The following is a 13,325-nucleotide window of genomic DNA, read 5'->3' as shown; positions in this document are numbered from 1 at the left end:
TGGCACCGTAAGCACCTCTGACATCCAAGGACTGCCTCTTGAGAGTAGCTGAGAGAGAAATTGAAGGCATCGGGCAGACTCAGCAAAGCAACAGCTGAAGCCAAGTGTTAGGATATTAACTGGGGGAGAGAGAAGTGAGGGCTGTGTGAACTGGGCTGTCCAACCCTGCAGAGCTTCTGACAAGAGCTACACCATTCGCATGCAGCCCTGCCGTTCAGATTTCCGTGTGCTCCCTTCATTCCAAGCAAAGTTCTGGAGCTCTTCCCCCAGCGAATTCAGCTGGTGCCCAGAATGTGTCGGCAGTGGGATCAAGCAAACGGCACGTCCAGCCCTGTCTATAGCTTTGCTTCTCTTTAATGTCATTTCAGTGTCGAAATTTACAGTGGTTTTCTGATACAGAGCAATTGTCCTCTGCACACCCCTGTAGGTGGTTCGGGGAGGACAAATTCACAATTCATACAAAAGTTAAATTTTACAAATTTTTGGCAATTAGACTGAGTAACCCGTTTTCTCCTGTTGCCATTGCCCAACCATTGAAAAAAAAGTTATACAATAATTTACATTGAAATGTGTTTCTTCTCCAAAGTGCTTGATAGACTATCCTCAGGAAAATTTACAGGGGCCTGTACAATTATTTACAGGAAGTACTTCTTGCAGCGCTTGTTCCTTCCCTATGGCTTCTTGGAAAGTGCTTTATACAGGGCCAGCGGTGGCAATACTTATTAAAAGGGTTACAGGTAACCAGTGACTTAAAAGCTGAATTGCTGTGGACAGATGTTGACAAGCTTCATATGAAAATGGTTTGTGAGCTTGTGCCATCTTCATTCTCCCATGACAGGAAGGAAAACCGTCCAGCCACTGGCTTCTGTCCAAATGGTGTAAAACAAAAGTAGACTAGGAGATGGCTGCTTTCATGATAAGTCATCGTCTGTGCTGACGACTGATATCTGTTCGGAGGAGAAACAAGGATTAGTGACAATGCAATCCCTCCTGTTTCATGCAGTGAAGTTTTTGCAGCACGTGGTTTGCGTTTAACACAAGATGCTCCTGGCTTTCAACTTTGTATGACAGGAATAGCACACAATACTTACCCTGCTTTACTTAGCCGCAGAGCCAACAGAGCTTCCTAGCCAGTAGCTGCCACAACTTTAGCAGCTAATGCAAAGTCATCTCCTCAAACATGACTTAGGTGGGTGCTAAGACAGAAACAGTTCCAAGAACCCAATACCCTTGGGTAAAGGGTATCAGTGGTGCCCTGGTCACCTCCCATTGCTCATTCTTTCCCCCACAGATAAAACTTAAGATGACTCCTGAGATAAAGATTAAAAGAGGGGGAGAAGTCTACACTGGAGTCAAAGGAGAAATCCACAAAGGGACCTCCCATTTTCTGCCTCCTTCCACCTGCTTGCTTTGCAAGTGATCCTATGCAGGCCACCTGCAAGTGAGCCTCACTGAGCCCAGCGGGTCTCCCTTCAGAGGAAACCAGCCGAGAACCAGCGAGGGCCCCTTCTGAGCTCCTGGATTCCCAGGCAGTGCTTGGCCCATGGATGGATCGGCAGCCGCGTCCAAAGTTCTGCTATGCAGTTACCAAAGCTAGTTTGAGATTTAAGCCTTAAGAACCAATCTGGATTAAGGGCTTGAAACAAATTCTGATTTTTCAAGAGTTGCTGGGATCCATTTAAAGCAGTCACTATACAGTAGTACCTCTGGTTACGAACATAATTTGTTCTGGAGGTCCGTTCTTAACCTTAAACGGTTCTTAACCTGAGGTACCACTTTAGCTAATGGGGCCTCCTGCTGCTGCGCTGCCGCTGCGCGATTTCTGTTCTCATCCTGAGGTAAAGTTCTTAACCTGAGGTACTACTTCCGGGTTAGCGGAGTCTGTAACCCGAGGTACCACTAGTGCCTTGCATTCCCATAATCCCTGACCTCTGGGCCACACAGACTGGGGATGATGCGTGTCACGATCTAACACGTCAGGAGGACAACACATTGATTGCACCACTGCTTCAGATATGACAGGGAAGTGATGCAATATTCTGCTATACCATTCTAGGAGTACTTATTTCTGGTGCCTAATATTTACTATCTTCTGCAGTTCCACCCCCTTCACTTACAGCTGGATACGTGTGGCCCACTGAAGCGCTGTGTCTTCCGATGTCTATAGAGAGGTCTTCTTCCGTCGTTTTCAAGTACACTGGATTGTCAAAATTCATGCTTTTCATGTTCTTGTGTTGCCAGTTGCGCCACATGAAGTAGCTGCCTGCCGCCGCCATGGTCAACAACACTGAAAGAAATGACAATGTGACGTTCCTCTGGAGCATCTTAGCCCAGCTCAGACTGCTGAATAGCCTTTGGTGGCCTAAGTTGAATGCAGCCATCATAAGGAGCAAGTGTGCCACCTTGCTCCCACGACTGAGGGGGCTGAGGCTGCGTGGCTTCAGTGGAGCATGCGTGCATCATGTCAGCATGTGGACATGTCATGCGCACACCCCGTGGCTTGTGCATGTGACATAAGCACAATCCATGGAATGCACACAAGGCTGCCAAGGAATTTTAAGGGGGCCCAGCCCTCTCCCTGAACATAGGGGTGGGCCCTTGACCCCTTGATCAGGAGGGAGGTACAGTGGAAATACCTCGCACGATTTCAGGGCAACGTCTTCTACTTACATACGGGAAGAATGGCCCATGCTGCTGAAGAACTTCTGGATGAAGAAAGCTCTTCTGAAACTGGACTGCTTAGATTTTGTCCTAGGAAGAAAGAAGCAGCCATTTCATTCACTCCCAAGTGCAACCCCAGTTAAGTGTTTTAAAAGGTTCCCACATCTGGTAGAAAGCTTTGTCTACTAAACAGTTTAAATGCTAGGGGAGGCAGAAAAGTTGCCTGAACTTTGGTGGAGGAAATTGTTGGAAATTCCATTCCACCCTTGCTGCAGATATGTGAGATTGTTACATGTCACATGTCTGTTTACATTCCAGCACAGATTGCTGGAGTCCTGTGAGCAGAACATCCGCTCTGTATTGCTTTTGTTTTTTCTCTCTCTCCGAGAAGAACGACAAGGAGAAAGGCCATGTTTTTCTGTGTCCTGATTTATGTATAATAAATGCGTAGTTTAGTATAGTATCCCTGCCTCAAGCCTGATCTGTTGTTTGTTTACTCTGCTGAGTAATGTGTGCTCTTGCATGCACAGCAGAATGAGTCGCGGATGCTCGTCAGAGAAGGATGACTGATTGATCTTTGCAGCAGCAAGACTGAGAAGGGAGATGTTCCAGCTGGGGCCAAGCCAGCTGGCTTTCCATCCCAAAGTTCCGACAGAAATGAGCTGCTTGCCAAGCTGGTTCCCACTCAAAAAATTGAGGTGCGCTGCCACAAATCCCCTTGTTTTAAGATATTGGCCAATGCATCATGGCATCACTACCTGGTGCAATAGCTCTGCTGGCCAGAGTCAGAAGGGGATATTCCAGTTGAGGTAAGAGAAGGATCAACTCTGAAGGCTCCAAGGCCTACCCAATGGGCATTACAGTTCTGAGTGGGAAATGGTAGCATGAAGCTTAGGACAGAAAAGACCAAGTTACTGTTGCTTGGGAGGGGGGTGTCTAGAGGCCTCTAGAGGCACACTCTCCCTTGAGGTCTGTAGCTTGGGGGTAATCCTAAATTATTCTTACACTGTAGCAATTGCTAGGAATAATGCCTGTTTTTAGCTGTTTCCTTATCAAGGAAAGGAAGTCAATTCAGACCATAGATTCAGGTAGATAGCCGTGTTGATCTGACGCAGACGAAATAAATAATAAATAAATAAAAAAAGTCCAGTAGCACCTTAGAGACCAACTAAGTTAGTTCTGGGTATCTGAAGAAGTGTGCATGCACAGGAAAGCTTATACCCAGAACTACTTAGTTGGTCTCTAAGGTGCCAATGTGTTTGCATTACAGTCGACTCTCGGGTTGCGAACGTGATCCATGTGGGATGCACGTTTGCAACCCGCAGCATTTGCAACCCGTGTCTGTGCATGCGTGGGTTGCGATTCGGTGCTTCTGCACATGCACGACGGCCGAAACCCTTCTTAATTGTATTTCACTATTAATATACTTCTTAATTGTATTTCAGTTCAATTACTTTGATAAAATACATATTTTGTTATGTGCAAATGGCTTGAGATACCTATGAGGTCAATAAATTAACATATAGCATCTATGCAACATAAAAAACAGTGACAATTTGTTGTGGACAATGGACAGCTGGACATATAAAGGGCCCCCCCATTACATTCAGGAGCTTAGGGCCTCATCAAACCTAAATCCAGCCCTGAGCTTAGCCCAGTGCTCCTTTGAATAACCCAAACACGCAAGGTCTGCAAAAAGACCTCTGTGCCCCCCCCTTGCGCTGAGCAGAAGTGGTGTGATCCTTCACTTATCCTGCTCCACCACCAGCACGCTGCATTAGGACCAATACCTCCAGAAAGTGGTCCAGGTGGTTTTTCTGTTCTGCTGTTCTCTTTTGCCTCAGCAGCTCCTGTACCTGAAATTATAGATCAGCAACTTTGAAGCCCAGGGTTGACTGGGTCCTTGTTCTGTGGAGGTGGCGCATCTACAGATGAGCATGTTCATGCATGTCTCAAATTAGCTGTGGATTGCAAGATGTCAGCCGTCTGCTGCAGCTTCGTAACGCAGTAGATCTGTCATCAGATCAGCTCTTAAATGCTTAGAAAGTCAGGCTCAAGTTATCTAGCTCTTGGCCAATTAAGCCATTTTTAATTTTTTGCATTTTTAAAATAAGAGAAGAAGAAGAAGAGTTTGGATTTGATATCCCGCCTTTCACTCCCTTTAAGGAGTCTCAAAGCGGCTAACATTCTCCTTTCCCTTCCTCCCCCACAACAAACACTCTGTGAGGTGAGGCTGAGAGACTTCACAGAAGTGTGACTAGCCCAAGGTCACCCAGCAGCTGCATGTGGAGGAGCGGAGACGCGAACCCGGTTCCCCAGATTACGAGACTACCGTCCTTAACCACTACACCACACTGGCTCTAGAGGTCAAATGTATTTCAAAACTATGCTGGAAAATAAAAGCCAAGGCTGAAGTCTGAGCTATGTTATGCTTAGAAGCAAGCTGCAGGACCAGTTGAACACATTGCTCTAAGGAATGCCAATTATCCAACACTCCAAGAGATGCTATAGTAGGTTGATATGTGAGGTTTCATACTTCAACTAGCAAACCTTTCCCACCTAGAACTAGCATTCTGAATTAACAGAGCTTGCTTTTTCAAGGCACTTTGCCTCCCAGTAGGTCGTATTGTCAGCATACATCCCACTGCAGAGATTATCTTTTGTCCAATGCCGTCTCAAATTCGTGGCAGAAAAGGAGATTGAGGCAGCTCACAATGCATTACTGCAATTATTATCAGGGCGACATCTGAATTTAACAGATGCCTACTATAGCTTGTGAAATCCATGAGCATGTAGATGCCAGCCAGAATATGCCACTGAATGACCACATCAAAGCATTTTGGACAGTATTAATGCACAAGATGGATGGGGCAAAGACTCATGAGACGCAACTCCAAGGAGCATGCAAGTGTACCTCTGCATCTTAAGCCGTTATCTTGCAACGTGTCGCCATTGGGACAAATGCAAGTATACTTTGGCGAACGGTCATTGATCTGTGGAGCAGGCAAGCACAGATATTCGCAGCCTCCGTTTGTCATGTTCTCATCTTCACACCAGTTCTTTCCTGCGGAGAGAAATTTCCAAGCATGTTCATCTCGTATCATAACGTAAACTTCCATCAAGATGGCAAAGGCTGTGATCAGTTTACTAGGTGAGCCATCGCAACGTTTGGCCTGCAGTCAAGGCTTTACTCAACATGGTGTTCATCTTCCTATAATGGGAGTGTCTTCCAAGAGAAAATGCGAGAACAGAGAGTCTTTCTAGCATAGGATGCCATTTGTCCCTTGACTTTTGCCAAAGTAAACGATGGACCAAGAGCAAGTTACAGTCAGAACTTGGATGACTGAAGGCAGAATTTGGGCCAACCATTCACTTCCCTCTCAGATGCACTGTGGCAAGTTTAAACAGATTCATTTCTGGAAGTATTTTTATATCACTGTACCATAAATACACAGGATGTGGGTGGCGCTGTGGGTTAAACCTCAGAGCCTAGGACTTGCCGATCAGAAGGTCGGCTGTTCGAATCCCCACAACGGGGTGAGCTCCCGTTGCTCGGTCCCAGCTCCTGCCAACCTAGCAGTTCGAAAGCACAAAGTGCAAATAAATAGGTACAGCTCCAGCGGGAAGGTAAACAGCATTTCCGTGCGCTGCTCTGGTTCGCCAGAAGCAGCTTAGTCATGCTGGCCACATGACCTGGAAGCTGTACTCCGGCTCCCTCGGCCAATAAAGCGAGATGAGCGTCGCAACCCCAGAGTCGGCCATGACTGAACCTAATGGTCAGGGGTCCCTTTACCTTTACCTATCATAAATATATATCACAGCAGTTTACAACAATATAAAACCATGAAGATTAGAAAAAAAGTTAAAAACAAGTAGTAAGCAATGAAAGGGAAGGGATCATCTAGTCTAGGCAGTTTTGTAATAAAAACAGGCGGCAGGCAGCAGTTTCAATATTAGCAGACCTATGTGACTCTCAGACCTTGGCTGCAAATGCGAGCCAAGGAATGCCATCAGGTAATGTCAGGCTTCCTCAACCACAGCCCTCCAGCTGTTTTGGGACTACAACTCCCATCATCCCTAGCTAACAGGACCAGTGGTCAGGGATGATGGGAATTATAGTCCCAAAACAGCTGGAGGGCTGAGTTTGGAGATGCCTGATCAAGTCCAACTGGCTGCAATGTATTGTGGGAGATGTACCCTTCATTGCCTGCCCAGACCTGGTGGAAGAGAAGTTCTCAGCTTGCATTTAAAAGTTGGCCCGGAAAGCTTCTTGAAAGCTTTCTTGCACTGCACCTGACGACTCCTGTTACCTGGTTGCTGTACAAGTTCATGATACACAATGATGTCCCGAGCATCATACAAGTTGTTGACTACGGTTTCCAGCTCAGCGCCCGTAAACTTATTCGCACCGTACACAGCTTCGTTTTCACCATCTGTCCAGTAAATGGTGTCCTGGGGGCAGGGGGAAAGGTGGTTATATCAAACTGAAGGATTATTCTTTGAACTGCTGAAGTTAAAAAGAATGCAAGTGAGGAACAGACATGTTTTCCACCAAATTCCACAAGCCAAGTTAAATGGAGCAACCTTTCAGCAGCAATTTAGTTCACTAGCCACCTGGCCCAGCTCCCTTATCACGGAAGGTAACCGTATTTCTGCAGCTCAAATGACCCGTCACCACTCTTAGCTTGCTAATTTATTTCTCACATTCACAGACCACCTTTTCTTCCAAGAAGCTCAATGTGGCGTACATGGTTCTTTTCCCTCCCCAGTTCATCCTTCTCAACAGCCCTGTGAGGTTGGTTAGACTGAGTGACTGACTGTCCCAAGGTTAGCCGGCGAGCTTCATGGCCCAGTGGGAATTTGAACCCTGGTCTCCCAGGTCACAACCTGACACTCTACCCATTAAGTCACGCTGCCTCTCACTGAGACCTTGGTTCTTACCTCAAATATCGTCAGAGCAAGGGGATGAGCAAGGAATTCATGCGATTCCAACACGATCCTTCGGTCGTGCCCATTCAGATCGACACTGGACAGCTTGTGCAGCTTAGAATCAACCCAGTAGAGACGATTCTTCACACGATCTGAAGAGAAAACATCTCAGAATGCAGCCAAGTTTTGACAAGAGCTTGCCTAAATGCACTTCTAAGCCTAGATTTCTAAGGAGGTTTTGCAGTAGCGTCCTTGGCTATGCAATGGGAAATTAAGGCACCACAAAATGCAGATTACAGGATTTTGAAGTCAATGGCAATGATCATAGAGAGAAGCCATGGAAGCATGTTAAATACCCCCCAAGGCTGGGTATTGGCTTGATTTGGGGTGGGGAAAGGTCTCATCATGTTCTGGCCCAAAGCAGTTCATCCCAGAAGACTACTTGCTTTCACACCCTTAAGGCACTCCTCCCAATTAATGCAACTCCAAGAATTCCTTCAACAAGGAATTCCAGCACGGTAGGAAGAACATTTATATACCTAGTGCAATCCCATTAGGCCTCTCAATATCTGTTGTCACAAGTTGTTGCCTGTCAAGTCCATTCATCCCTGCTTTCTCAATTTTGGCTGGTTCACCCCAATCAGACCAATACATGAAGCTGTAAGAGAAACCAGGTAAAAACTGTCAGGAGTCGACTCGGCTGCCTAGATCATTTTGCATGTTTCTTCCTCAGCAGTTGCACTCACTAGAGTTTCGCCTCAAAACTTTGGCTGATTTTGGCTAACGGGCCTTTTTATGCATCAGTTCCTGGCAAGGCCCAGGCAATGTCTTGTCTAAAACCGGTTTAAAGTTAAAAATTGCAAGAACAAGTTTGGAATTTCTGATCAGGCAACGGATCACAAATCCCTGCTCACCTCACTAGCAGTGAGCCTTGCACCCTGCAGTCGGGTCGCCTGGTCCACCTGCTCCCTCTGCACCCCAGCCACCTGCCTCGCAAGTGGGACTTTCCTGCCCACCACCCGTGCCTTTGTTCCTTTCCCTGGCTGTGGGAGCGCTAGCAGGCAGCGTCCTCCCTCTGTCCTTCCTCGTGCCGAGTGGAACGGTGCCTTCTGGTGGCCAAGAGAGACTCCGGTCAGAGGGAGCCACGGCTAGCAGTTCCGGGGAAGCTGGTGGCTCCACAGTGCCCAGCAGTGCCCCAGCTGATGCACTCTGCCTGGGGCAGCACCACACGCCCAGCCTCACCAGCAAGAGGTAGAAGCTACACACGGTGACGCCAATCATCTACTCAGCTGGCAACTGCTTTCTTCCTCCCTTCCAACATCATAATATACCGCCATATCGCGAAGTTTAGCTGGCAATCTATTACAAGGTTGGAAAGCAAGTATCGCCCACCCCTAGTTCCTGTTTGTACCAAATTACAGAAAGGACAGGTATCTTCCCTCAGGGTCATTATTTTGTTGCGCAAATGCACCAAAGCATATAGATCAAGCCTAGAAAAACAGTTCCTTCTCAACCGGGGTGGGCAAATACAGGCATAGGCAAACTCCGGCCCTCCAGATGTTTGGGACTACAATTCCCATCATCCCTGGCTAACAGGACCAGTGGTCAGGGATGATGGGAATTGTAGTCCAAAAAATATCTGGAGGGCTGGAGTTTGCCTATGCCTGGGTAAGTATCGTGGGCAGCTACTCTGGCATGAAGTTACTAGCAATTCTTCCAGTACCACTTCCTGTCTATTCAACATAGATGTGCTTACACTGGCAAAGATATAAAAGTTTATGAAGCAAGTTATTGCTGTCTTTTCTGGATTCCCCAATGGAATCCTCAATAATGTTCTCTCAAATTGCGGGTTTCCTCTCTCTCTCTCTCCTGCAAGCGCTGCTACACGTCTTGGAATGCTACACCCATGTGAGGATAGGTTATATGAGAGAGCCTCAAAAATCATCAAGGTTTATTCAGTTAAGATCATCTCAGACATCTAAACATTGTTTACCCAGTAAGGGGATCCACAGCAAGAGAGGCGGGCTCTTTTAAGTCTGTGTTGAAGAGGACCTTCCTTTTAGCACCGTTCAGGCTGGCCACAGAAATGGACTTGAGAGAAGAATCCGTCCAGTAGATGTTCTTGTATATCCAGTCAAAAGCAATTCCTGCAGGATTCTGCACATTCTCTATGATCCGGCGGTGCTGTAGTGGCTTGTTATTAGAAGTGATTGAGGTGCTGGGAAGAAAGATCTCATTAAGTTGAGTCCCCAATGGATACACGTCCCAGACTGCCCCAAACCCAGTGTGTGGGGCTCCAAGTTAATCCTAGACTCAGATTTAGCTAGAACAAGCTTGCAGTTTAAGGGGTAAATTTTCCTCATAGACAACCTACTGAGAGCTACATGCAGGGAATGTTCACATGTGCAGTCGGCTGTTTTCCAACCATGCAAAAGCTGGAGATCCTCACACAACACATTTTCCACCAAGTCAGGCGAGAGGCAGCCCAGTTCCACAATACAGTGGTACCTCAGGATGCGGACGGGATCTGTTCCGGAGCCCCGTTCACATCCTGAATAGAACGTAAGAAGCGACTGCGCATCTGCACGTGTCGCCGCTTCCGCGCATGATGTCATTTTGACTGCGCATGCATGAGCGGCGAAACCCGGAAGTAACACGCTCCGTTGCTTCTGGGTTGCCGCGGAGCGCAACCTGAAAATACTTATCCTGAAGCACATTTATCCCGAGGTATGACTGTACATTCAAACTAAGGAGAAGCTGTGGAGCATGCAGATCAGAAACATGGCCTGAGAAGAATTCCCAGGGCTGGAGGCACCTTTGGCCCATTGGCTGGAGATTACTAAGCCCCTGATCTACAAGTTGAGACTCTGAGATGGTGGCTACTTAACACCCCAAGGCCACCCATCTAAGGGAATTGATTTTGGCCATCAGACTTGCCATCTAGTATGTTTTGGCAGCCACACACAGTAAAGTTTCAGCCGGGCTTCCCTCCCGGGTCTGTGTGCCTGGTACCAAGCAAAAACAGGTGCCCAGGACTTTTAGTTTGCTCACGTATCTGCTCAGCTGCATTTGAAACTCAACTGTGTTAGTGACATCTTGCTAATTTGATAGCCATTTTTAAACTGGGTACAGTGGTACCTTGGTTCTCAAACTTAATCCATTCCGGAAGTCCGTTCCAAAACCAAGGTGCGCTTTCTCATAGAAAGTAATGCAAAACAGATTAATCCGTTCCAGACTTTTAAAAACAACCCCTAAAACAGCAATTTAACATGAATTTTACTATCTGCAGCCTTTCTCAACCTGTGGGTCCCCAGATGATGTTGAACTACAACTCCCATCATCCCTAGGCTAGCAAGGCCAGAGCTCAGGGATGATGGGAGTTGTAGTCCAACACCATCTGGGGACCCACAGGTTGAGAGCCACTGATTCTAACGAGACCATTGATCCATAAAATGAAAGCAATGAACAATGTACTGTAGTCACACAATCAATCAATCAATCAATCAATCAGTAGCTGAACTGAGTTCCACACAGTCACAAAAACAAAACAAAAAGAGTCAAAAAAGTAAAATAAATTGCAAAGAGAGACAGACCTCAGCGTAACACTCAAAATGGAAGTGTGGAACCCAAATTGGAAGCATAACACTCAAAATGGAGCACGTTCAGCATCCAAAAAAAGTTTGCAAACTGGAACACTTACTTCCGGGTTCGCAGTGTTTGGGTTCCAAGTTGTTTGAGTACCAAGGTGTTTGAGAACCAAGGTACCACTGTACAGGTATAGTAGCTCAACACCTTAAGGGAGCCCTCATTATTAGAAGGTTCTCTCCGAGTACAACATTTTGCACAGCGCTGTTTAGTAGATTGTGCTTTATGGTAGCAGCCAGCACTGGAGAGCTTAGTTGTTTAGGGCCTGGTGCTGATAACATCAAGGTTGCAGGTTCAATCCCTGTATAGGACAGCTGCATATTCCTGCATTGCAGGGGGGGGGGGGAACCAGGCAATCCTCAGCGTCCCTCTCCAACTCTAATTCTATTATTCTATTCCTCTATACTTCCCCCAAAAGAAATCCAAGGGTCTGTTCTTCAGCTGGACCTGTGTGTCGGGTGACCTGAAAGGCCTACGCTGGGCTGTTGATCATCCATTATCAAGTTGAGGCCAAGAGTAGAGTACAAGACATTGTCTTCACCAAAAAAATAAGCTGCATAGTCTTAAGGGGAGACTACCGGTGATCTACTGCAAGTCAGCCAAGTCAAAAGTTGCTACTCTTTAGGTAGGTGTGCAAGCAGCTCTGCAGTTCCGTCACCTGCATGGAAAAAGCTTACCTGAGGAGAGCATTTGGGCCAATGTCCGCCCAAAAGATGGCATGCTCAGCCATGTCCGCATCCAAAGCCACCACGTTCCTCAAGTCTCCGATGAGCTGGGTATAGTCCTGTCTTTCCAGGGCAAACTGCCTGATGTTCCAGCGATTCGTAAAAAGCAGGCTTGGTTCTCCACCTGCAATAATAGATTAATAGGTGAAGTGTGCAGCCAGATGGTGCAGAAATAGGTTTTTACCCTGAGCGCCCACTTTCAAACAAGTTCCTCCCTGGACCTTTTCCCCCCCCATCTGCAGGCTCTGCTCAGCCATTCATGTCTCCTCAATTCCCATTATGCATTTCAGGAATTCAGATCCCAACTGATTCGGCTTCAGAGGCAACCAGGGGCACAGTAGTCCTCCTGGGACATTTTGCAAGGTGGACAACTTTCATTCATCTCTCTGGGACACAAGGAGTTCGCGATTGTTTTACATCCTCAAGAGGAAAATTATGGACACCAGAATGAAGAGTTGCTTAGTGCCAGAACCCCTCAAGCTGCTTACCGATTGCCTTACATACTAGAGTTTGTGGGTCCATCCGGTAGCCCCGGCTACATTCGCATTTGTACCCCAACTTTGTATTGATGCAGATTTGGCTGCAGATACCTGGGTTCAGGCATTCATCAATGTCTGGAAGAGAAAAGCTACTTAGCATTGCACTACGATAGGAATGCAAGTTTCAGGAATACCATCTTGCCACAGAATGCTCACCTCCACACGTTTTTCTGTCTATCAGCTCAAAACCAGCAGGACAATCACATTCATAGCCTATAACCAGGTCCCTGCAGATATGAGAGCAGCCTCCGTTGTTCACGAGGCACTCGTTGACATCTGGAAGAAATGAGAAGGGCCACTCAGTCATTTGTGAGATTTGCTTCATGTGCTTAGAACATGGGTAGGCAAATTAAGGCCCGGGGGCTGGATCTGGCCCAATCGCCTTCTAAACCCGGCCCACGGGCAGTCCAGGAATCAGCATGTTTTTACATGAGTAGAATGTATCCTTTTATTTAAAATGCATCTCTGGGTTATTTGTGGGGCATAGGAATTCGTTCATAATTCCCCATCAAAATATAGTCCGGCCCCCGCAAGGTCTGAGGGACAGTGGACCGGCCCCCTGCTGAAAAAGTTTGCTGACCCCTGGCTTAGAAGCAATACCTTTTAGAGATGTCTGTTGCAACAGAGAGAGAATTGGAGACCGAGTTGTTGAATTAGCACATGACCCATTAGAGCTGTGTGACACTTGACTGCTCTAGTGGAGAAATTGCTTTACTCGTGGAGAAATTGCTTTACAGGTAGCAAGGAGCAATGCCTTGCTGGCTTCAAAAAGGACACGGAACGCATGTTGCTGTTGAATGTGGTTCAGCTACGTTTAAAGTTCCAA

The 13,325-nt window shown here is 46.9% G+C and overlaps 1 protein-coding gene across 2 annotated transcripts in view; it reads right to left on the bottom strand.

Moving 5' to 3' along the window:
• Nucleotides 1–336: 336 nt before the first annotated feature.
• The window catches only part of VLDLR (very low density lipoprotein receptor), a 30,793-nt gene continuing 17,804 nt past the window's right edge, over nucleotides 337–13,325 (bottom strand). Inside the window, exons 8-19 of one of the 2 annotated variants that reach the window (XM_053371167.1) lie at nucleotides 12,656–12,775; nucleotides 12,449–12,574; nucleotides 11,913–12,084; nucleotides 9,584–9,808; nucleotides 8,130–8,248; nucleotides 7,603–7,742; nucleotides 6,972–7,113; nucleotides 5,576–5,725; nucleotides 4,452–4,517; nucleotides 2,671–2,751; nucleotides 2,118–2,287; nucleotides 337–947 (exon numbers count right to left, since the gene is read on the bottom strand). In XM_053371167.1, coding sequence (XP_053227142.1) covers nucleotides 912–947; nucleotides 2,118–2,287; nucleotides 2,671–2,751; nucleotides 4,452–4,517; nucleotides 5,576–5,725; nucleotides 6,972–7,113; nucleotides 7,603–7,742; nucleotides 8,130–8,248; nucleotides 9,584–9,808; nucleotides 11,913–12,084; nucleotides 12,449–12,574; nucleotides 12,656–12,775 — 1,547 coding nt within the window. In that variant the 3' untranslated portion in view covers nucleotides 337–911. The remainder of the gene's footprint in view (nucleotides 948–2,117; nucleotides 2,288–2,670; nucleotides 2,752–4,451; nucleotides 4,518–5,575; nucleotides 5,726–6,971; nucleotides 7,114–7,602; nucleotides 7,743–8,129; nucleotides 8,249–9,583; nucleotides 9,809–11,912; nucleotides 12,085–12,448; nucleotides 12,575–12,655; nucleotides 12,776–13,325) is intronic. The other variant, XM_053371169.1, reaches the window with a different exon arrangement.

The sequence above is a fragment of the Podarcis raffonei genome, chromosome 17 (genome assembly GCF_027172205.1).
Source record: "Podarcis raffonei isolate rPodRaf1 chromosome 17, rPodRaf1.pri, whole genome shotgun sequence".
NCBI lineage: Eukaryota > Metazoa > Chordata > Lepidosauria > Squamata > Lacertidae > Podarcis > Podarcis raffonei.
The sequence above is the reverse complement of the archived record's forward strand: the minus strand, read 5'-3'. Positions and strand labels throughout refer to the sequence as shown.